This window comes from Cryptomeria japonica, chromosome 5 (assembly GCF_030272615.1).
Source record: "Cryptomeria japonica chromosome 5, Sugi_1.0, whole genome shotgun sequence".
NCBI lineage: Eukaryota > Viridiplantae > Streptophyta > Pinopsida > Cupressales > Cupressaceae > Cryptomeria > Cryptomeria japonica.
The window spans coordinates 16,249,112-16,275,964 of record NC_081409.1 but is presented as its reverse complement, the minus strand read 5'-3'; the positions used below and the strand labels follow the sequence as shown (position 1 = coordinate 16,275,964).

The 26,853-nt window shown below is 35.5% G+C and overlaps 1 protein-coding gene across 1 annotated transcript in view; it reads right to left on the bottom strand.

Moving 5' to 3' along the window:
• Positions 1–705: 705 nt before the first annotated feature.
• LOC131077996 (protein HLB1) overlaps positions 706–26,853 on the bottom strand; it is a 210,563-nt gene continuing 184,415 nt past the window's right edge. The window contains exons 12-14 of the mRNA XM_058015612.2: positions 19,356–19,475; positions 2,560–2,763; positions 706–1,032 (exon numbers count right to left, since the gene is read on the bottom strand). Of these exons, the coding sequence (XP_057871595.1) occupies positions 922–1,032; positions 2,560–2,763; positions 19,356–19,475 (435 nt within the window). The 3' untranslated portion in view covers positions 706–921. The remainder of the gene's footprint in view (positions 1,033–2,559; positions 2,764–19,355; positions 19,476–26,853) is intronic.

Below are 26,853 nucleotides of genomic sequence, written 5' to 3'. Positions count from 1 at the left end.
TTAAGTTTCCCTGTACATTTTATTTTTCCCTATTTTTATATAGCCGTCCCCTTTGCCGTCCCCAAAATTGGTTAAAAAAATCACCATCCCAAAAACGTGTATCCCCGTCCCGAAAACGCATATCCCCGTCCCAGAAACTTGGGGTAACATAGGCGTCAACTGATCAATTTTTGTTGTTTTGTTCACACACCCAAAAATTGCCCACACAAGACGCAAAGAACAGAAAAAGAAAGCAAAGATAATTAACTACAATTATTTTTTTAATATTTCACAGCATGTTAAAAACCTGACGAAGGATTATGCTTTCAGCTTCATATTTAATTCCATGGCTGGCAATGCTGAGAGAAATTGGACGGAGCTGGAGAAAGGAAATTTCGTATGCTTGGACTGACGGAGCAATTGATGTGATTAATATTTATGGTACAAATGTAGTTGTATAATATCATCTTTTGTACATATTGGGAAAAAAAATGACTACAGATTAAGAAAATATTTACAACATAATTAATTTTTAAGCATCAAGAAGGTGAAAAGGCAAAACGTTGGATTATATTTATCATCCTCAACCTACTAAACATGTTAAAAGGTGTTTATGTGTTAAGTGGGTCCTCTTGCCTTGTATTATTACCAAAATACAGGAAAAAAATGTCCTTAATGTAATGATTACTCTTACAGGTCATGAGATGTTTTAATGTACAAAGGTCATATCCCAAAAATATATATATAATTTATACTTGCTCAACATAGAAGTGTGATACATATTTGATTCGTAATAGTATAATAAAGAATTGAAAAAAAAAGTCAGATGAATCACTGAAATCATTCGACATAAGGATCAATAAATAAAAAACAAGAATCAAAATTTTCTCCAAAGAACTGCTCAATAAGCAAGTGATGGCAGAGGATTCTTCCAAATGGACATCAACCAGTTATGACACCAGCCAATACATCACTTTTTCCTCGTGCAAAAATAGTATAGACAAGACGAATTGCATCTAGCCACCCATCCATTGTTTCCCAAGTATCTGCCACCTACAATAGAGAAACCATTATAAGAGTTAGAGATGATACATAGCTAATTAGAACTGCTACACAGGAATTACAAAAACTTCTTCCAGCACAATTACAAGATCAAACGGTTTATGAATGGGAACATATTTAAGTCCAACAAGCATGACCTAGGGGTAGGTATAGGATGCTTGCTAAAATATCTGCCACAATAGTGTGGACGGATAAATTTACACATCTCATGTATAGTTATCTATCCAAACTAAATTCCAACAACAAAGCTGCAAATGTCACAAGACATCATTGAACCCCAAATGTTACACATTTTCCAATTATTAACTATCATAGTTATATTCTAAAACAAACAAAAGAGATCCAAAAGCCTATTTGCATGTTACTGTATACCAGGAAAGACTTCAGTTTGCATCATGTGCAGTAAAAAATTTCAAAAAAACGAAAAGAAAACCATCAAATCAAACATATTATGTGGAGCTCGGGGCATTGGTCAAAAGACAAAGTCATTTGTTGTATATATGACATAGGCCAGAAAAAAACATGTGCTATACAAAATTTATACTAGTAACACAAAGAGGAATTGAAAGATACAGTTTGCCAGCTGCACCTGAAAACAAATCATTTCCACTGGCCTTAAGAGTTAGGTGGTTCTACAGTAAAGAAAAGAAAACGCACCACAAGAAAAACAGAAATGATTTGAATTCCACATGCGGAGAGTTAAGAGTATGCTTTAATATTTGAATGTCAATCAATATTTATGTGCGATGCTTTTAAAATATTTAGGGGAATTGTTTGAAGTGAATGCCATCCAACCTATGTTATCAGGGGACGCGTCCCAGGTTTTTTTTTTCAGGCGTCCCCGTCCCAGGACAGGGGACTCCTAAGGTACGTCTCCATAAATTCTGCATATTGGCAGTGAATTTTGACAATGAATTCCATAAGCAATTTGACTTTGACTCCCAATTTAACACAAATTTGCCATAAGCACTCTACTAGTTCTTATATGTTAAGGTTCTATAATGTATATGTGCATGTTTTATCCATGTTTTCATATGAATATTTTAAATTTCCCTATATATTTTAATTTTCCTTATTTTTATATAGCCATCCCCTTTGCCGTCCCCTCGCCATCCCCATCCCGGAAACTCGGGGCAACATAGCATCCAACATTTATATGCGTCATGGCCAAGGCCCAAGAAGCCTTTGGCCCTTGATATCAAAAGAAAGAAATGCCAAACTGAGTTGGCTTTGAGGAAGTTTTCAATGATAAATAGGTTTTTGTATATGACAGTACGCATTAAATCCGTAGTGTTTTGTCAGAATAGCAGATCTAAAAAATAGCTTTTAAGTATCAAGGTGGTTTACATATAGAAATCCCTCCTACTCTAGACAGCTTCTTTTCTTGCACATGTGAGAGGGGCTAAGACGCTTCTACCTTATGTCAATAAGTTTCAATATCATTATTGCTAAGTTATAGGCATGACTGCCTATAAACTTCTGAACTTTAACCAAAAAGAGAATCCAAATCCAACTTACAAGATAACATGGTCCCTTGACGGTATCAATACAGAGGCCACCTCCTGGGGGTAGTGTAAGATCCGCACATGGAGATACAGAGAGAATATCTGAAATTTCAACTCTGAACAATGATGATTTATCCATATAAAGTATGCCACTTTCAGAAACACCACCTAATCTTCTAGGACTTTGGGAAAGTAGCCTTTCATCATCCTTATCTACCTGCATGAACATTGATCATATTAGAAAGATATAAATACTCGGTTTTCAAATCATGCTCAATTACTAGTACAATAAACTACACAGCAGGCAATTCAATCCAATGACTGATGTCGCCACTAAAAATTGGAAATAAGTCAAGTCTGAACTGATTCTAGGTGAGCACTGACACAAACACGATCACAAAGAAAAAATAACAATTTCATGGATATTGAAAATCTGTTTCTACTTTTGTTAAGATAATTACCAATCCAAACTAAACAGTTTCAGTTTATGATTAAGGAATGTTTGTTCATAGAAATAATGTGGAAATTGTGTTCTTAAAATAAGGGCTTCATATGCTAATTAAAATGAATACAAATGTGTACAAAAAAAAAGAGAGGTCAAGCAACCAGCCATAATATTAGGTGTTTATTATGTCAGGTTTGTGAGCTAACAATAAAAGTGACTGCCTGGTGATTTCCTTCACAGGAAAATACTGAAAGGTTGCTGCTAAATCACATACCCTGTTCTTTATGACTTGAACAATCGAACATGACCTTTGCGTTTGTATGTGTGTCTTGCTAGCGTTATAGAACAATTTGAGGTTCAAATGGCAAGTTTGCAACACCATAAATTAGTTCTGCAGTATAAATGAATCTCCTTCAAAACATCACTAAATGCACATGTAAAACACCGTATTTGGGAAGTAAATACAAGGTTCTATCTTATCTGAAATTGCATATCAAGCATAGTAGCAGAATAACTTTTTAATACAAGTTTTGAACTCATCTGGCTCATAGGCTATACTGTTCAGATAAGCTTCTTGGCACATCAACTAGAGTCACTATTGCTCGGTCAGACCCACATGAAAAAACAGCGAGTAATCAGAAAAAATCTAAAAAGGAAAAAATCATTTTTTTAGCTCAAAGTTATTAAATATTGAATATTGCCAAAGAAAAATAGCACTGTCATTACGAAAGCAGACAAATGGAATGCCACTGTTGTTATGAACAAAATTGATTATGACATGAAAACAATTGACCATTTGACAAATCGTGGAGTTGTAGAATTTAGATTCAACCTAGCATCCCTGATATTGGAAAAGCCTCATCCCCAACAAAGAGATTACCACAAGGATTTACTGTGCGCCAAAAATTCACAAGGATGGTATACCATTAAATAACAACGGCTGACACCACTAACTCCCTAATTTCAAATTAGCAGCATTCTATTATGATAATATATTTCTCTTTGTGTTATTAATGGTCATTTAAGTTGTTTCTAATTTCACCTCTAGTTAACGATTGTTTCTTTTAGAAACATCGTCTTTGTAACTCTATTTAAAGGAGCTTTGTCTCCTTGATTAATTGAACAACATCGATTCTTTGAAATCCATATGCTTTTGCATCTGTATTATGGTATCAAAGCCTTGGTTATTTTCGAAATAATTTTTCAATTAAAAATTCGGTTTTGGCTGCAGCTACTAGGGTTTTCTGGCTATTTTCTGCCCTCTCCCGAGACCCGTCTCTCCTGCATTTCACGCAACCACGCGATGCAATTTTTTTCCCGCCTGCAAATTTTTTTCTGCCATTTTTGGACAGAAATCTATATTTTCGATTAGGGTTTTTACCCTTCAGATCAAGTTGATTTTTTTTCCGATTGCAGATTCTTGGTGGGTTTTTCGAGTTCTCAACTGGGTCGTCATCAGAATTTTCTGGGTGCCTCGATTTTCGAGCCAGCATATCCAGATTCCGACAGTAGATTCTTTCTAGGTTTTTCGCAAGGATTTCTGGGTTGTCTTCGGATTTTTCTGGGTCAACCGGAATTTTTTTCTTGAAATTTGTGCCCATCGTACTTCATTTTTTGAAGTCTATACCTGCATCTGCCTCTGTTTCTGCATTGGGATTTGAATTTTTTGAATTCCGTGCCAGCACCTCTTCTCAGTTTTTTCGTTTTTCATGCATTGGGAAACGTGCAAGATGGCGTCCTTGACCAACTTGATATTGGAAGGCAGTCAGGTTTTGCGCACTTAGCATCTTCTCAGTACCTTGTTTTTCGTGCCTCGAAAAGCACAAAGATGGCTTATGGGCATCGATGTTTGTTTCGGTTTTTAATATTTTTTTACCTAAAAAAAATTCTGATGGGTTTTAATATTTTTTTCCCTTGAAAAAATCTGTGGGTTTTAATAATTCTCCTAAAAAATTATCTGTGGGTTTATGATTTTTTCCTCAAAAATTGTACTTTGCTGCAGTCTGTTTTTCATCGCACCTGGAGTTGTGCCAACATCTGCACTAGTCTCTTATTTGCAGTCTATTTTCAGGCATCTTGCTCATCTACAATAGTTTGGAGGGTTTGCCGATTTTTTCCTCAAAATCGCGACAGTTGTTCGTGGTGTGTCTGGTTACAGGGAGGGACAATTCTCCAACATCAGGTTGGATGGTTGGTGTTGTTTTGGGTATCTCCAGAAGTTCTACAATTTCTGGGAGGGTTGGTGGCAGACTCATCTCAAGTGGCAAAGTTAGTGGCAGGCTCTTGTCTTCTGTTGCAGCGTGTTCTGAGAAGAAGGGGGCAACCTTCTCTGTTATTTCTCTTGGTAATTAGAACGATGACCATTAAGGGAGGGTATTATAATAATATCTTTCTCTTTGTGTTATTAATGGTCATTTAAGTTGTTTCTAATTTCACCTCTAGTTAACGATTGTTTCTTTTAGAAACATCGTCTTTGTAACTCTATTTAAAGGAGTTTTGTCCCCTTGATTAATTGAACAACATCGATTCTTTGAAATCCATATGCTTTTGCATCTGTATTACATTCCACACCAGGGAAATCAAATCTCTTGTGGAAAGAACAAATCCCTTCATTAAAAACACAGCCCACCTTGTAGATTGCATTAAGGACAAGAAGGTGAGTGGTAATGAAATCCTTGTAAGCTTTGATGTAGTGTCCTTGTTTACTAAAGTCCTGGTTAATGATCTTATAGGGGTTATAAATAGATTCGAGAATAAGGAAACTGCATCTCTAGCTGAACTTCACCTCAAACGGACCATTTTTCCTTTGAAAGGCGTTCACTATGAACAATCTGATGGGGTCCCTACTATCTCCTATGGATGTCAACCTCTTCATGGAACACTTTGAAGAAAAACTCTCAGTTCTTTCCCTTCGAAACTAAGATTAAAAAAACTATGTGATAACATAAATCTTTGCTGGTAACACAGGCTTGACAAGATGGAGAACTTTCACTCTCATTTAAACATTGCAATGGATATTATCAAATTCACTCAAAAGCTTGAAAACTTGAACAAAAGAAATAACTTCACTAAAGTCCTGGTTAATGATCTTATAGGGGTTATAAATAGAATCGAAAATAAGGAAACTGCATCTCTAGCTGAACTTTACCTCAAATGGACCATTTTCCCTTTGAAAGGTGTTCTCTATGAACAGTCTGATGGGGTCCTCACTATCTCCTATGGATGTCAACCTCTTCATGAAACAATTTGGAAAAAAACCCTCAATTCTTTCTCTTTGAAACTAAGATGATACTATGTGATAACATAAATCTTTGCTGGCAACGCAGGCTTGACAAAATGGAGAAGTTTCACTCTCATTTAAACATTGTAATGGATATTATCAAATTCACTCAAAAGCTTGAAAACTTGAACAAAACAAATAACTTATTTTGAAAAAAGCGATGGGAGGGCAGACAACAACAAAAACTCTAACTGCAGCAGCAGCTTCCATTGAGGATTTTTCCTACAACTTCAATGATGGTAGCTCTGCAGATGACAATGAAGGCAAGGAGTATGAAGATGAGGCCAAGGAAAAAGATTCAGATGATGCTAAGGAGGACGTTGGGGATGGGTTGAGGAGGACAAAGACAAGCTGATCCTAGACATTTTGTTGAAGACAGAAAGCATGAGACATTTGCTGCGTGTTGCAACCATGTGGTGGATGATGAGGAGGAATTCCTCGCAGCACTGTGTAAGGAGGCTCAAAGAAAGGTTTTGCTGGAGCATTCAGGTTCTGTTTAGCACAAGGCACGAGATAAACCAGATTGTTCTGGGTTAGGGTCAGTCAACCTGGGTCTCAGTAAGGGTTTTCTTGAGCCCACCCCCAAGTTCCCTGTGGTACAATGTGCGACAGTTTCCCCTATGGAATGTGGTTCTTCTTTACCTATTTCCAACGATTTGATGGATGCTGGTCCTCGTTTGCAAAATGAATACCCTTGTGATGGGGATATTGAGAATGCTAGTAAGGAAAGCCCTATGGGTTGCCCTCCTTTAGATGAATGTGAGCCAGTCAGTACTATTGTGTTGGTGCCTCAATCTTTGTTTGAGGTTACGCTCATTGATATGACTTCAGATGCTACTATTCCTATTCTTGATGAAGTGGAAGGGATGTTTCTTGCAATCCCTAACTCACTTTCTTACAAGTCGGCCAGGGGGCTTAGGAACTCGCTTCTTGGGAGATTTTGCAGTTGTCGTCCCAACATTGATGCTGTTAGAAGATGGGTGCCTCAGAGGTGGGATCTTAGAGGTAAGGTTGAAGTTGCTGCAATATTGAATAATTTCTTCTTCTTCTCCTTTTCCACTACAGATGATTGCTCAAGGACCCTTTCTGCTGGTCCTTGGTTTATGGGGCAAAATGGCCTATGCCTTAAGCGCTGGATTCTGGGTTTTAACCCTTTTAGTGATAATACCAATGTATTTCCTTAGAGTGTTGGAGCTGCCATTGGAATATGGGGATGAAGTCTTTATGCTTATTGTGAACACTTTTGGGCAGTACATTAATGCTGATTTAATCACCAAATTTAGGAAGAGTTTTATCTTTGCTCAATTTTGTGTGCTCATTGAGAAAAACAAGGTGCTCCCATCTCTGATGACCCTTTCTTCCAAATATGGTATTTGGGTACAGCAAATTGAGATCAAATACTCTTCAATTGTTTGTCACTGCTGTTGTAAAGTGGGTCACAATATTGCTAGTTGCCCTGGCAACAAGAAAACCTATTTCATTTGGAAGAAAAAGGAACAAACACACACAGCTGCTGAAAAGTACATGACAACCACTGATGAAGCACAGGATGAAGAAATTGGAGAAGATGCTCCAGTTGAGAATTTGGTGATGAATACCTCCCTCAAGGGTTTGGGTTTGACGGATGGATAAACTTCTTGTTACAAAAAAATAATGCAAAAATCACTAGAACAGTTTGGCTTCAGAGTACCCTGGTTTGGGTTGGTCTTTTGTAAGAGTTAGTTTCGCTTTTTGTGGGTTCTTTGTTGTTCCTCCTGTTGATCTTTTGTTGCCTTGTTATGCTTAATGCTTATAGTCAAGGTGCACGGGTACGGGGGTACTTGGAGACTTTGGAGACTGGTGTTGGTACTGGTACGGCTATTTTTTCAAAATAGGAGATGTGGGTACTTGGAGACGCCAATTTCTTTTAAATATAATTTAATAATTTATAGAAATTCTGAAAATATGACATTGAACATTAAATATAATATAATAATTTAGTAATGGCTGTTGCAATATTTTAAGAAATCCTTGTGACCTGCATTTGTTTTGAGCATTGTTTTTTTTTTTCGTTTGTACTACATTTTGATTATTTTGTTGCCTGTGTTTTTTTGTTTTTAACATTTTAAGGTTTCTTTTTTCTTTTTGTTTGGCTTGGAGACGGTGGGAGACAGGCAGATACGTTAGCGGGAAGTCTCCTCTCTATGGAGACGTTTCCAACCAAGTTTCCGGTGCAGGATACGCATCCGAGTCTCCGGTACGAGTACCCAAGGGTTGGGTATGAGTACCCATGCAACCTTGCTTATAGTTATCTTTCTGATTGTTCAAGGATCTGGGCCCTTTCAAAATCCATGATGGATCTACATCCCAGCGGGTTTATAGAAAAACCACTTGCACTGGCCTCTACCTGCATGCATCATTGCATCACTATCCTACCTAAATAGTTGTCTTAATATCTCTAGCTCCGAGAGCCTTTTGAGTTTGCAATGATGATCATATCAACCAAGAAGTCTCACAAAGGTTTTCAAACTAAGTTGCTACAACATTAAGCATGCCACTGGAGCATTCAACCAAGCCAAAAAGTGTTATGTAAGTCATGATGAGTCTAATGATGATTACTCATATGGCCAGCCTTCTTTATGTAGAAAGTATCTCTATCCAGATCACAAAAACTTTAGAGAAAAAAGACATTAAGACTTCTTTTAGACCTCACAAGAAAGTTAGGAATATGATCCTCCCCTCTGACAATCAAAGAGAATTGCTTCATGATTCTAGGGTATATAAACTGGGTGCTCTTGTGGAACTTTGTACATAGGTGAAACAGGTTGATCCATCTACAAAAGGATCACAACACAGTGCAGACATCAAACATGAACGCATGAAAAAATATGCCTTTGCTGGTAATTCTTCTAATGCCAAACACTATATTGGCTTAGAATCCACACAGGTACTAGCAAAAGAAAAGGAACATTGGAAAAGGAAACTACGTGAACCAGTTGAAATAAATAAACACCTATTCAATCTCAACAAAGATGAAGGTTGTGATCTGCACCACTCTTGGTGAAGAGCACACGGTTATACTGAGAGGGAGCCAGGGGGGGGGGTGTGAATAAGTATAACAATGATCTTTTACCAACTTTATCAACTTCGTTCACAAGTATATAAGTTATCTCATAAACATATTCATTGCACAACAATATTCATATGTGATCTAATTATTATGAACACAAATAGAACACAAGATATATACGTGGAAACCCTTACGGGAGAAAACCACGGAAAATTAATGCTTTTATATATTTGTTCTTTTACAACATTTCGTAGGCACCAACCCCTACGTTTGCTTGTGAGAACCAACCCACCGGAAGCACCAACTCCCAAATCTGATTTCGTGAGCACCAACCCACTAGAAGCACCAACTCCCAAATCTGAATTTGTGAGCACCTACCCACTGGAAGCACCAACTTCCAATTCAGAATCTGTGAGAACCAACCCACTTCACATAAATCTGATTTTCCACCTTGACAATGTTGCTAACTCAACAGATGATGGACCTGCAATACTACTATAAATCTTCACCACAAATCTGCTATAATATCTTCCTCAAATTGGCTATGAAGTCTTCTTCAAATTTGCTATTAACTCTGCTCCAAATCTGATCCAAACTTCTGTACAAGACCTGCTCATAAGGCCTTAATAAAATCTTCATAAATCTGATATAAAGTTCTCCTCATGTACTGCACACATGTACATCTCAAGGATCTTCCTTTTATTCCATACTCAGCACACACACACACTATATTTCTTGTTAATCATAAAATCTGCTTGCAAATCTTTCAAAGATCTGCTCAAATCTGCTTAAATCTATTTCATATGTCTGAACAAATCTGCCTCATATGTTCAATCAATTCTGACTCTGTATATGCTTGATCTTTCTTCTTACACATTTGATCTCTTGACTGTTCATATATGTTCTATCCTTTACTCAAGTCAAGCATATTCTTCTACTTTAAACCTGCATCTTCGATGATGTCTTCTTCATAAATCTGAAAACAATTTTCTCATATAAATCTGGTGTATATATTGATATATCTGCTTCTACCACTTTCTACCCGCACACACAACACTTTGCACTTCAAGATCTTCTCTTCATACTTTACCACACACCACTCTCTAAAATATATATTTTTACATATACACACTCTTTCTATTTTATATCTATCTCTACCAAATGAAGAGATACATCTATTATTCTTTTACAAATCTATCTGCAGATCTTCAAATGATATATCTTAGTGTTTCACACACCAGACAGCCGTATTTCCTTATAATCACTGCATTATCCACGTATACACTTTACACGTGCCACACCTCACCACACTATCTATATAAATCTGCACTTGATCCTTTTATATCTCTCCTTATACTTTCAGCATAATGGTCCTCTCTCCTTCAGTTGTATACGACTATTAACTTCACAACATATGCCTACAGATTTTTCCTTTTAATTTTAAATTATAATTTCGCATTATACAGTATGCACTTCTCACACTCTCCACTAAATGATTTGAATATTTCTTATATATCTTTATACATATCTTTCCATAAAGGTTGTGACTTTTAACAACCATGAATGATAGTGTCTTTCTTTTTAAACAAAACCCGTTTGCTTAATAATCGTAGCTTTTGGTAACTAAAAAGTAAAACTGCACCTCTTTGACTTGTATAAACTCAGCGTAATCATCTTTAAAATGAATCGTGGCATTCTAACTCATATCTTATCATCACATATTGCTAGCTAATCATTGTCAACGTGTAACTCATATCATTATCGAATCAGGCTTTGTCCACCATTCTGAATATTAACACACCCTTATCGTCTTCTTAATTTCTGTCTTGTCTTTATTAACCTCCTAATGCAATCTCTCTCTCTTTTATTGACTTCCTTTTGAACTGTACTTTTATTAACATGTTAATACTGTGTATTAACAATATAGCTGTAGCTGAAGTTACACCCTTTGTTTTTAATAATAGATCATTTGTTTATTAATTAAAACTGCCACAGAACTTTTGGTATATCAAAATTGTATGCCACGTAAACTCTATACTCCACCTCAACATAATTTCCAGAACAAGGTTTGGTATCGGACCCCACCAATATTATTTTATTCTTCTCTTGTTTTTTCTTCGTTGCGTTTAGGAAACAAACTCAACTTTTTAAATGTCTTTTGTCTTTTGGGTCTTTGTTCTTTTATTCCAACAGTTGTCCCCCTGTCTCATTCTGATTTTGTCTTATGTGGCATTACTTTGTCTTATGTGCTGCACACAAAAGCTTTTGTCTTATCTGATGTTTTTCTTCGATTGCCAATACAAATCACTGCTTTGTCATTGATTCTGATTAATATTACTGTTATGTCACTGCTGTGTATAAATTAATATTACTGTTATCATTAAACATGCTGACTGTGAACTTTTACTGAACTTGTTGGTACGGGATTAGATTGTGAGCTTATATAATCAGGCAGTGAACTTTCATTCGAACTGAAACATGAATATGTATGTATGATCAGTCTGTGAAATGCTTATGAGCATAAATTAAACTTCTGTATAATCAACAGTGTGCAATCAAAGTCCATAATATGTTCATTCATCTTCATGAAACAGTAAACTCCTCCAACATCAATGACAAGATCTACAATCACAATTGAGTGCCCTTGACATCAATGACAATATTTCCAACACTTGGCAACCCAGCTTAGAATCCACAGAGGTAATAGCAAAAGAAAACGAACATTGGAAAAGAAAACTAAGAAAAGCAGTTGAAATAAACAAACACCTACTCAATCTCAAGAACGATGAAGGTTGCGATCTGTAACACTCTTGCCAACCCATCATAAATACCCATATGGACATTAGAAATATTCCCTCACCTCATCCTCCTCAATTGGGTATATACCTCCAATTCCTCTTCTTAAAACTTTATACCCCTTGAACCTATTTTGAATCTTTCTAGGTTTTCAATTACCATATCTTGATTTTTTTTACCTCATATGCACTTCCTATCTCACCTTTCTCCTTTCTGATTTCAACTCTCTAGAATTCTCTTTCTCAAGGTTTTATTTTTATGGCTCCTGCTTTCTTTTCACATTATTTTGACCTACTTGGTCTACACCTTACTGTTCACTTCTATTTTCTTGACACTTTCTTTCATCTACCCACTTTCTGGCTCTCATTTACATGTTTTGGACTTCACTACTCTGCATCACCACTCCCCCTTTACTTCTTTCTAGAGCATCATCCTTACTTTTAACTTAGTCTTTACAACTCTGTGTCATCATTCCACTTTCCTTTACTACTCAATCTTTCTTCTCCTTTCTTCTAAGGGTTCAACCAATGTCGATTCTCACTTTTATCTTCCATTTTTCTCTCTTTTTTCATCCTTTTTATGTAACCTGTTGTTTATAACTAGGGAAAATGGGTTCGGATTACCTTAAGGCAACATCCGAACCCATTTAGCACTGGGTCCTATCTTAAAGGGGTAGCGTGCCCCCAAGACAAGTCCTGCCCCATCCTCCACACCTCACTAAAAGCAACACGCCACAAATTGGCACCAAAAGGGACTAAAGCCGACCTAGGATATATGGGTTAAAGACCCATATAAATAAAGGTTAAATTGCAAATACAAATACAATTCAGTTATCCATGAAATCAGCGAATTAGCTCTGCAAACAAGAGGTGCGAAATCACTAAAGAAGGTTGTGCGAATTTATCCAAGGATTGTGCGAACTTGTCCAAGGATTGGGCAAACTTATTCAAGAGGATATAGGGCATTTTGGTGGAGTCTTGAAGCATGCAAAAAGGGCAGATCTGATATATAATGATCAGATTCAGAAAAGCAAGCTAAGTATTGTATTTGTGCAATAAGAGTGAATACATAATCTGACCTGTGGGTCTTTAATGCTGGGTTTTTCCTCCTTGGAGGTTTTCCCAGGGTATTTGTGTTTGTCTCTTGGTTCCTTGTTTCATTCTTGAATTTACTTGATTATAGTTTACTAAATTACAAATCTGATTAATAATCTAGGGCATAAACAAATGTTACAAATCTGATTAATAAACTAGGGCATGATTAAATGTTACAAATCTGATTACTGATCTAGGGCACGAATTTAACATGGTATCAGAGCTAAGGTTATACTAACCCTCAAATTTCAGTAAGCTCAGGTTGTTGTTCGTCTTTTATTAAGATAATGACAGGGGTGAAGTTAGAGGGCATCATCGGATCCTCATTAAGGAGTCATTCTTTAATTCATTAAAGATTGTGGAGATTCGAGTGAAGAACCAAAGAAGGAAATAACTGATATTTCTCCTTTCAGATTTTCAGATCTCTGGAATGCAAAGTGTATGCTGTGGAGTTATTACCTTATTCAGACCTTCAAAGTTGTTGATTTTCAGAATTGGTCTAAACCCTAGATTGATATATATTTCATGATTCTTAACCCTTGATGTGATCCGATCCAATTTTAATAATGATTGAATCTTTGATGGTATGGTAGATTTATTTTGCTACTAGACATGCAACTACTATTTTGTATTGCTAAAAAAATCAGTTGTATTCCCACCAATCTTCAAACCCTAGCTGACCATGCTAAGGCGCATCAAGAGGAGATTGCGAATTATGGCTTTTGAAGATAGACTACAAAGATAGTTTCTTTTGGGGAAGCTTTCGGTTCCAGTGTCAGTGTTATCTAAACATCAACAGGTGTATTTTTCTTAATTCTTTATTAACTTTGTGATGAGAGACTTTATGATAATTGAAGGTTAAGTATTCTTGTTGAATAACTATGTCAATTTGTTTATATGGGGTTTCTTTGTCAAGTTGTAATAATAAGGGTTTCATTATCAATATTTGCTTCTTATGGGTTTGTGCTTTACTTAGTTTTGTAAAACCCCTGTTGGGTTGTGTGAAAGGAAAATGATATTCTCTTTGAATTAACCCGTGTTGGGCCAATCATGTTTTGACGTTCCCTGTGACAGGTGTTTATCCTTGTAGGTCTACAAGCAAGTTTGTGCCTATGTTATCCCGAGTTGCCATCCTTACATCATCCCTGTTGCATTCAAGCTCATGTCATTAAATGTTGTGACAAATGCAGTTTTATTATGTGTCAGTTATCTGTTAAAATAACTTCATGACAGGTTGCTTTCAGTTAGTTGATTATGATGATTCTCTTTCCTACATAGTAGAAGTTAGAATGTATTGTTGTAAATAGCATATGTAGGAAGAGTGAAAGATGAACAAGTCAGTGGTCTCCCTCTGTGACTAGCATTGAGATCTCTTCAGGCTGAGGTAAGCATTTTACTCGTTAATTTCTTCTACTTCCACCAAAGCTGAGTATAATAAGGATCTTGTTCAGCAAAGTATGAAGATTATGTTCTACTTGATATTTATCAATCATATGTATGTAGTCATACTATATCTTGTGATTGGGTTTCTAAGAAATCTCCATTTCAGTTGTTCAGTTTGAAAGATGGTTTGGCTTATGTATTTTACTTGCTTGAATCTCACGCCTGTTTTTTTTTTATAAGTAGATAAGGATCCTTTCAGGCATGGTTATTCGAATGGGAACTAGTTTGTATCTTAGCATCTCGGGGTTAAAGATGAAGGTTTTCTGAAAATTCACCTTGCAGAAGGTGAAAGTAAGAGAAAAGCAAGTAGCATCTTCAGTTTTATATGATTTATGGTTCCTTTATTGATTCTTATTTGATTAAGGATTAAGAGGGAGTCCTATCTTCAATAAAGACTTAGTATTAAAGAATTGACAATCATTTGTTAAGTCTAGGGTTTTGTAAAGTTCTAACTTCCTTTTTTAAAGTATTTTGGTTTTTGATGTGATGATTTAACTCTATTCTCATCATTGGAATATAAGGAATAATTAGCGCAAGGATCTAAATTTATTGTCTTCTAGGATTAGAAATATGTCAAGGATCTAACTAAATTATTCCAAGTCAAGTATACTTTTGATATTTAGAATAATGGATTGTAAACCTTAATGAAAACTAACAAAGATTAAGGATGTCTGTAGCAAAGTCTGATTTTGCAGATCCATCTGAAGACAAGCAGCTGATTGGTGGATGCCTCAGCTAATTCATGATCAAGGTTGAAGCATGTTGTTGCTGCCAAGCATATCTTGTTGCATTTTGAAAATCTCAAATGATTGTGAGCAAAAGATTGTAATCACCTCAGAAGGCTAACTCAGATTCTGAAGTGTCTCAGATAAGGGAAGTCACTTAAATCTCTTGTTATAACTTGGATACCCTATGATCTCTTAGGACTACAGCAAACAGTCCTCAGTCACACTGAATACTGCTGAAGTTGAATTCATTGGAGCATGAACTGTATCAAAGAAATTGTGTGGTTTTTCAAATTCTTGTTGAATGGTTTCTTATAATTATTTATTATCAGAGTCCTATAGAGATACCTGAAAATTCAGTGTCTTATGGCAGGATAATCTTGTGTTGCAAATGTTCTCACCAAGTCTTTTGAAGCTTGAGTACTTCAGAAGATAGACTTGGAGCTGTAGAGAACACCGCCTTGATTGAGAAGGAGTCTCAACCTCAGTGATGCATTGTGTTTCATCAACCACCCTCTGCGAGTAATGTAAGGTGGTAGTGTAATCTTCTCAGGGAGAAGAGTAATTGTTACCATCCTCTGCGGGCAATGTAAGATGGTAGAAAAGATGGAATTTCATCCTATGCTCGTGTGCTGGATGGAAAGTGTACAAGATGAAAGATTATGATTTTCTGATGTTACATTCTTCTCTGGGAGAAGATTGAGGTAAAGGTAATGCATTCTTCTCTGGGAGAAGATTAAGGAGAATACTCGTGTGCAGATAAAGTTGGTGCTGCAATCTTCTCTAAGAGAAGATTGAAATGGAAGCTCTTCATCATTCTTAGCAGGTAATGAATGGTGTATATGCATGATAGATATCATGGAAAGAGTCTATGATGTGCATATATATACTTGTGTTTGTATTCATGTCTTGCAGGTGTACATGATAAAGTTCTGGATTCATCCTCTACAGGCAAGGCAAGATGAATATTATAAAAGGATCCATGATGAGTTACCATTATGTGATTTGGTTACTTATTACTTATGGTTACTGGCTACTTGGTGTAATCCTCTCTAAGGAGTGTTGGCTAAGTTCAAATTACAAATTGCACAATGAATGTATCAGGAAAAGTACTTCGGGTATCTGCTTCAACTTGGGCTCCGCAGTGATCTCTTGGGCATATAGAAAGCAATCTTCCGTAACATTGAGCACTGCAAAAGTTGAGTACATTGCAGCATCTGTTGCATCCAGAGAAGCAGTGTGGCTTCGCAAACTCCTTGTTGGATTATTTGGTCACGCTAGTGGTCCTACCACCATTCATTGTGATAATCAAAGCTATATAAAGATGTCAGTAAATCTTGTGTTCCATGACCGGTCCAAACATGTGGAAACGCACTATCACTTCATTCGGGATATGATGCAAAGAGGTGCCATTCAACTAAAGTACATTAGCACAGATGATCAGGTTGCGAACATTCTTACCAAACCCTTATCCAGGGTGAAGTTCGAATACTTCAGAGACAGACTTGGCATTGTGGAAAATGAAACCCTGATTGAGAGGGAGCTCCAATCTCAGTGACTCTATCTGCTGTGCTTTGATCATTCTTTGTTTGTGTGCAAGAATGAAAAGTATCCAATCTATGCTTGTGTGCTTGATGGAAAATTGTAATTATGTAAAGACCCACTTGTATTACACTTTCTATGCTTGTGTGCTAGAACCATCCTATGCTTGTGCGCTAGTTGGGAGATGTAATTCTATGCTTGTGCGCTAGATCCATTCTATGATTGTGTGCTAGATGGAACTCTAAAGGTTCAGATTATGTATTCTCTTCTTCCCTAGTTAAGAGGGAGTGTTGTTTATAACTAGGGAAAATGGGTTCGGATTGCCTTAAGGCAACATCCGAACCCATTTAGGACTGGGTCCTATCTTAAAGGGGTAGCGTGCCCCCAAGACAAGTCCTGCCCCATCCTCCACGCCTCACTAAAAGCAACACGCCACAAATTGGCACCAAAAGGGACTAAAGCCGACCTAGGATATATGGGTTAAAGACCCATATAAATAAAGGTTAAATTGCAAATACAAATACAATTCAGTTATCCATGAAATCAGCGAATTAGCTCTACAAACAAGAGGTGCGAAATCACTAAAGAAGGTTGTGAGAATTTATCCAAGGATTGTGCGAACTTGTCCAAGGATTGGGCAAACTTATTCAAGAGGATATAGGGCATTTTGGTGCAGTCTTGAAGCATGCAAAAAGGGCAGATCTGATATATAAAGATCAGATTCAGAAAAGCAAGCTAAGTATTGTATTTGTGCAATAAGAGTGAATACATAATCTGACCTGTGGGTCTTTAATGCTGGGTTTTTCCTCCTTGTAGGTTTTCCCAGGGTATTTGTGTTTGTCTCTTGGTTCCTTGTTTCATTCTTGAATTTACTTGATTATAGTTTACTAAATTACAAATCTGATTAATAAACTAGGGCATAATCAAATGTTACAAATCTGATTAATAAACTAGGGCATGATTAAATGTTACAAATCTGATTACTGATCTAGGGCACGAATTTAACATAACCAACTGAAGGGTCTCTCTTCACACTTGGCCTCTTCTTCTCCCTGCCCCCATCCCTTTTTGGTTTTTAATGTCATTTTCACTCAGCACACACCCTCCTGTTCCACCCCTTGACTTTAGCATCTTGTTTCATTCCAACATTTTCTACTCTCTATTCTTCATTTCCTCCAGTTTCTTTAGTTCTCTTTAATTATCTTCATTTATGGGCTTTTTCTATTTGAATCATATCATATTGCTTCTGTCCATCTCACATTTTAACCTTCTTTCTTGACTTTGAGAATTGGATGCTCTGGGTGCTGCTTCATCGTCCTCATTCAAATTAAATATTATTGGTAATATTTTATTCTTATTAGTTTTAATTATTACTGTTTAATTAATTAAATCTTTAATATTTCATTCCTGGGCATGATAAACTTTTTAGCCTTTGTGTCTCCCTCAGCATCTCATGCACACTTACTATTGAACTACCACTGAATCCTGTTATTGTTTTCTCTCATCCTGATGATGGATCAAAAAGTGTGATCTGGAATATTAATATAACAAAAAAAAAACAGTTTTTCTAGAAGCTCTTCACTACAACATTTTAACACGTTCCCTCCATTTTAACCCCAAGTAATTATAAAAATTACACTCCAGCATTTAATATTTTTTTTAATTTTAACTCTTTTTTGTTACTGCAAGAGTTTTCTCATGTTTTCCCTACATGAAACCCAATGCCACATCATTGCTGCATAAGTGATGTTCCACTGTGATATTAAGAACATTATATAACTAAAGCCTAAACAGTCTCAAAAACATTGGAAAAATTGTGTCTTTCTTTGCTTTGAGAAATGTGACTAGAAAAGCAATGAATTCTTCACATTGCTCTATGATTCGTAAATTATACATGTAAAATGAGTACACAGAAAATGATGTTTCATGAAATAAGAATTGTTACATAAATACGTCAATCCATCTACTATAATTTAGAAAACACACAAGCACATCATATCTAGCCTTGCTTTCAAATTCTTAGTCCATCCCATAATTTGACAGTAGAATATTTTCAGGGGCCATACAGTTATTAAGTTGGTCGATACTCAATGGAAGCTGAGATATGACAAATGGAAACAATTAGACCATAATAAACAGATATAATGATACAGCTAATGATTGCGTTCTCATATATATCTGGAGGTACTTGCTACAACAATATTTAACATACACAACTTTCACTCATCTTTACAAGGCTTACGCTGCATAATGCTCTTCCCCTTTTAGCATACATTATGCATACTCTTGTAAAATTTAAAACAATAAGACCCTGGATTTTCCTCTATAAAGAATGATTTAATTCTGCATGCTTGTTAAGACATGCCACAAATAAATATGATTCATAATTAGTACAGAATAATCACTTAAGCTTGATCAGGGTTCACAAAACTGACCTGGTAAAGACCTTCGTGATCAAGAACAAATTGGGATCGTTTCCAGTCACAATGAGGTGCCAATGAATTCCCCGCTGGAGGAGCAGTTAAATATCCTGTTTTTAAGTAGGGAAGTGGAAGCTGAATGATAACGAATAAGAAAAAATGATATCAGCCAAAGCCTAAAATATAGTACAAATGAAAACCATAACAAGCATATAAAAGGCTTCTAGAATAAATATCTAAGAAATATCGAACTTTTAAAATCTGATAAGACTCATCAGATTCACTGGGATCCTCCTTGATCAAGACAATATTCCACACAAAAAATTTACAAAAGAAATATATTTGACACAGAAATAGCTAATACTATTACGTCAAAGTCTTCAACAAACTCATTATTTTAATGTGCATTTACACCTGTTTACACAACAATAAGATAAAAGTGGAAGTGAGAGTAGGAGTAAGTTGTAACAACTAATGCCAAGTAGTCATATTTAAAATTAGAATGATTCCACTAAGTATCTCAATGAACTCGATATTTATACAGTTGCATGCAATGATTCAAGTAAATAACTAGAGATAACATGTCGATATTCAAAGAGCTATCTATATTTACAATATTTTATTTGTATAGATGTAAAATATCTTAGAGAAAAAAATTAAAAAAATATACCCCAACATTTGTCCTTAAGATTAACTTGGTGAAATGATGGGAGAAGGAAGTCTGAAGATTATCTTCCCTTAGTGACAACTTTCTGCACTAGAAGTGAAAACTGATAAAGGATAATCCAAGTCGCTCCAGCTTCAACATTGCCACCACTTGGCATTAACATGATAACTATAATAACATTGGATGCTATATTATTCTACATCTATCTATTTCCATGTGTTAAACAATCAAAGAAACATCATCCAACAAATTATTTTCAGCAATGTTCCATGGGATGCTTCCACCCCCGAAAAACATGTTTCTGAGACAGGAAGATCCCTAGTGATAGAACTAGGTGTTCATGCATAGTTTGAAGACTCTTCGAGTACTCTGTAAAACTCTGCAAACTCCCAAGTCCCTGAGCTGGCCGAGTCAAGTGGATCAGACTCCCGCGTCAAGTCTGGCCGAGTCTTGGACAGTACTTTACTGAGTCCCGTCCCAAAAATCTCCGAGTCTTAGGCTCCGACTCTTCTATTTGGCACTTGGACATACCAACCATCCTTTTACAAGAAATTTCAACTTTTTTGGGTTAATTTTTGCTCTTATTTGCCCATTTCACCCAATAAAGCTTCAACATAGCAAGAAGACAATTTGAGGAGATAATTTTAAGGATTCAAAGTTCATCAAATCATCAAACAAAAGCAACAGAGCTTGATGCAATGGAGGAAAGCAAAGACACTTTTGAAGAAACGATCTATCATCATTTTGATATTGCTTTACCTTCTAGTTCAAGGCTTGAAAAATTAAGTTACACTAGGAGGGGAAGAATGGAGATGTAGATTTTATTTGGCTGTTTTTTTTTCATTTTGACATATCATCATATGTAAACTAGTTATAATGTTGTTATACATTTATTATTTATAATTTTTTTGTATTACAGTGTATTGTTTGTGTTGGAAATATTGTCATTACTGTCAAAGGGATTTGCTCGTCACTAATGTCAAACAAGATTGGACAAGATTGTTAGATTAAGTATAATCGATGTCTAAGGAAATTATGTATATCTTGTTTAAGGCCAAAGGCATGCATATCTTGTTAAGGGCCAAAGGCCACTAAATCGTGGAACAAGTCACAAAGGCAAGAAAGCCATCAGGAGGTGGCATTTGAAGTCCATGGAAACATACATTATATTTGTCATAAGGGAAGTAGTATGGAACAGCCATGATAACTTTTAGAGAAGCTTTCTATAAGGAAAGTAGTATGGAACAACGATGATATCTTTAAGAGCAGCTTTCTCTAAAGATGAAGAAAGTTTAATTACCACAAAGGAAGTGATCTATAACGTCAATATGCAGCAATCTTATTACCACCATGATGCTTGCAAACTTCATCAATGAATCAAATGATTTGCAATTAGAAGGTGGCGGCTTAACCAATAAGAAAGTGTGATTTGTCTAGAGGAACTTTTCATAGACAGAAATTAATATTTACAAACAAAATGCACCAATCAGACATCTTAACAGAAAAGGCAATATAAATAAATTTGTTTATATTGAACAGAATAATGCAGATGAAGAATCGCAGAACCTTATAGCCGACTTCATCAGAAACTATAATATAATTTGGTATAACTGACTTCATCATGGGCAAGTTTCTTTTACATAAGATGTCAACCTCAACACATAACAGTCAACTTCATTATTATGATGGGCAGCGACTACACTTGATTAGACAACAATTTACATGATATACAAAGACAGCAACTTTATCGAGAATGGTCGACTTGATCAAAAGGCGGAAGGTTGTTTTATTAGTGTGATGGCCGACTAAATAGAAGAGGTTAATATGTGCAAATGACCCATATCAAGGTGTGGTTTTGTCATAACCCCTCTTTGAAATATAATTTAATAATAAATTTGAAATACAAAAGAATAAACATAAAAAAATTAAATTGAATTAAATATCAATACACTTATTTAGTATTGATTAATCACCCATTTATTTCTATCAGCAATCAATTATTGAATAATGAATAACCATTTAATAATTTATCTCTATAATAATAAATTTTCTTATAACCATTTATCTCCATAATAATAAATTATCTTATAAAATATTGATTGGCAATCAATATTAATTACTATTAAGTAAATATTAAATATGCACCTAATGACAGACCAAATCTGACACACGTTAGATTTGTCTGCCTTTGCATACATGTATAAAAGAAACCATAATTAATACATATGTTAGTACAAACCAACAATGTATTTAGCTAGGGAGTCACTACATTTGCAAGGGGGTGTCCGTTGGAAAGAGACACAACTTTCCAACGAACCATGAGATATATAAGCAAAGCGCTTTGAGCATTATCGGGGGATATGGGGAGGAAAAAGAGACTGTGATGTCCCCATCTAAACCCATGAACCAGACATAGACAATGAACAACAATAACAAATAACTGTTAAAGTGAGAAAGCTGTGATTAAAGAATATCAAATGATTAGAATATAAAGGCTAATCAATAACGATTAGTCTAAAGATAACTAAATGAATAAACGATTAGATAAGTTTAAAATAAAGATTTAACTTATCATTAGAAGAAACAAGCAACACTACTACTAGTCAATAGACATCAATGATCATAAATATCAATAATACATAACAACACAATTGCCAGTTATCCTTAATATTCTAAAGACAAAGTATAGGACCGGCAAATACGGTGTTGATACAATTGATCATATGGACCCATAATCTTCATACTTTGCAATATAACCAGCTATGTAAAAATCATATATATAAAGAAAGAGTCTACCAAGTGATGAGTAGATTAACAACGATTCTATATTGGATGGTAATTAAGCGATTACATACAAGTATGCTCCGGATGGTAATTCAGCGATTACATACAAGTATGCTCAACTACATTAGAGTCGATAAGGAATAGTGGAACTTAAGCGTTGTGGAGGCTATCGTATTTAAGCATGCTATAAGATATACAAGCTACAGTTGGCAACATTATTATTTTTGATAATAATTAATAACGTCGACTCAAGCAAGGAGGCAAACTGATACCCAATCGATATCATTATGAAGATCGATTAGGACTCAAAAATAATGATTAAGAAGAATCAGTGAGACAATTAAAAAAGGAAACAGATAGTGATCGAAATTATATGACAGCGATGAAGGACAACGTAGATTACCTTGTGACAAGTCGACGATGTTTATATTTTCCGACATCTCCGTACTTTGGCACCGTGGAAGGAAATGATATCCCTTAACCATCAATAAATTGGAGATGTCTACTCGTATTGAGTTAAGACAGCGAGCTATTATCTTGAAGACAACGATTAGTAAGAAGACTAATCGGTAGTCATGAAATAACTAACCGATTGTATGTGAAATGGTGCAATTAATAGAAAGGAAAGTTGGCGATGATGAATAGACATTCGACATGTCTTAGGAACACAACCAATCAATCTGACCTACAAGATATAATGAGGCATTCGACCTCAGTTCAGCAGGGGGGTGGCATAAATTTATCCCTTTATTTCATATCCAGTTTTGAACGCTCAGATTGAGCATTGCCTTTGGCACACAAAGCGGTTGCATAAGGAACAAGTTCCAAAACAGGGATTATTAGATCGTTCTTTGCACCATAGCCTTATCGGTGTAACATCAGATTGCTGCAAGATTATAATTCCTCATATAAAATAGCAACCATATCCCTCTAAGCGATATTACCATATTAGACATTGCATGAACTAAAGTATAATATCTGAAACAGCAATCCTATAGTTATTGATGATAGCGTCTTACCTTACATTTGAATATATTAAGGGATTGAATCAGAAATAGTAACTCAGTCATAAGCGATCCCTAAATAAGTGCATGGCGTATTCCCCATTGTCTAATTCAAGATAAGTTCTATATCTCAAGCTATTCCTAGACTTCTTTTCAGTTAAATATTACAACAAAATGTATTCAGTTTGATAAAATTATATTTATTAATGTATTATTAAGTTGGAATGATATTTCTCAGGACTAAATTCAGCAAATCCCAAATGGGGACATTACAGGTTTATTTAAGATTAGTTTTGCATCAAAATCAGTTATTATGTGTAAACCGATTCATAATCAAGAGCAGTGACTTACTTGAAAGGGCGCAATTTGTTTGTTAAACCAAAATTATATCAAAAGGGTATGTTTGTTAAAGAAAGTTTTCCCTTAAAGGTGCGATTACTAAGAAGGAAGAGATATGATTTGTATGAAGAGTTGTGACTACTTGATGAAAGAAGATATCTCTGAAGAGATGAGAAGGCATAAAAGGGAGGTCAATTAGATGAAGAAAGTGTGCGTGAAGTGTGTGAATGAAAAGAAGACAAACCAAGTACATAAACCAGCTTATGAGAGAGAGAGAGTTCTATGAAACATTTCAGATTTGAGGTGAAGTGTATGAGAAGTTTTTTTCAGATTTTTGAGAGGAGATTGTGAATATTCTTGTGACAATTTAATGATTAGATTATAGGAAGGAGATTTTGGCAGTTTAAAGAAGAGCACTATAGTGAATCGATCATCTGTTGGAGAAGCAACATTATTAAAGTGGAAAATTGAATGAGGGATTGGTGCCTCTAGTGGGATAATTTTCGCAAAGTGAATGAGAAGTCGGTGCCTCTAGTGGACCAGTGTTCACAAATTGAATAAGGGGTTGGTGCCTCTAAATTTGTAAAAAAATTATTATATAATGCAAGTATTTTGTCATGGTTTTCACCCATAAGGGTTTCCACGTAAATATTGTGTTATTGTGTTCTCTTGTCCATAATTGTTAAATTAAGTAAATAAGGCTCTTGTGATTGATAAATTTTAAATTAATAAAAGTTATTGTTATATTGATTCACCGCCCCACCCCTTCCCCTCTCTCGGTATAATTGTGTCCTCATTAATTGGTATCAGAGCCAGCCTTCAAACTAGTTTAACCAACTAGAAGGAAGATGTAAAGGAGCACAAATGGGTGTACAAGAAGGATTCTCCTCAGACAAAGCTCTATTATTTGATGGAACAAACTATGCTTTTTGGAGCCTAAGAATGGAAACCTCTATAAGTGCCCTAGGTTTTGAAATTTGGCAATTAGTGATAAATGGATATAAAACTCCATCAATTCCTCCAACAAATATAGCAAGAAAGAAGGCATATGAAAATAAAGCAGGAGTAAAGAATGCAATTTTATGTGGATTAATAGAATCAGAGATTGTAAAGATGATGCATTGCATATCTGCCAAGGACATATGGGACAAATTGAGAAACATCTATACAGGAGACACAAAAGTGAAGAAAGAAAAACTTCAAACTCATAGAAGGGAATTTGAAAGCCTCACAATGTTGGATGAAGAAAAATTGTGGCATATCTACTTCAAGTTGATGAGATAGTTAATACTATACAGGGTCTTGGTGAAAAAGTAGAAAAATTGTGATGTCCCCATCTAAACGAACATTATAGTTATTTCTCAAGCATCTTCATGAAGCACCAACGGAAGGATAGACTGAAAGACTTAAGTCAAATCGACCAAGTCAAAAGAATAAATAGTTATGAGACAACTATCTATATAAATGGAGCAGCAATGATAAAGAAAAATATATAAGAACAATGATGAATCTGATCAACTTCCACATATCATTCATGATTCCACTAAGCAAGGAAAAACCCTTATATGCATCCATCATATATGAAAGCTATCCTTATCGATATCCCACTATAACATTAGACCATCATATTTGGCCATCAATCATTATCGTGGGAAGGACACTCATCATATCTGAAGGTAATTCATATTGACTTCATCATATGAATAATGCATATTATCCTCACGGTGGAAGAAAGATCAATGGATTAGTGAACATATCTTTCCAATCAGCAACTAACTAATCAATTGATTAGTTATTCAAACAATGATTAACCATCAATGCCAGCAATCAGATAAACAAGTTCGATCAGCAACTAATTGGTGATTAGACAGCCTGATTTGTAGGTGCAATCAAGGGAGAGATGTGTCCATTCCCAAGTAAAGGGATGCAACTATTCAATGACCAAGATATCTAATATGGATCAGTATTCATTGTCAAGACATCATTGGATTTGTATTAACTCTCATTATATCCATTTTGGATTGCTCATTTGAGCATTTGCCCTCAAAGGCGAAATCGGTTGCATGGATCAAAGATTCAGAAACAGCACCAGCCATTGCATACTGCTCAAGTAAATCAAAAATGGCAATCATTCCTTCATCACTGTAAGCGATAGTGTAAAAGACTTACAGCATATTGTCCTTACTAAATCAGAAACAGCTATAAGCAGTTGTGAGGTTACTTACACCATAAGATACATCGAAATATCAGGAAGAGCAAAGTGAATCCCATCATAATGAATATCAGAATATAGCAGAGATCAATCATTGCAAAATCCCCTCAATCCATATCAGAGATAGAAAGATTTCTCTGTCACAGATTTGAATACCAAGTTGTTCATTTTATTCCATCATTCTTGAATGACATAGTGCATATCAGATATAGTGTATGTTCAGAAATAATATATGATCAACAATCGTCATACTTTCATTGGTGCGCATTATCAACATCATAAGATTAATAAGAAGTTATAGGAAAGAAGTCTCACAATTGATTTACAAGTTAATTGTTTCCTTCTTCCTAAGTACTAACATAAGGGGACATTACAAAAATCAATAATAGTTCAAACAATATTGAGATCTCTTACCAAGAGATTTGGTTCTAAAGTCTACTCTATAGAAGAAATGAGGGACTTGGATAATTCACTATGGAGGAACTAAATGGAATCCTTACATTTATG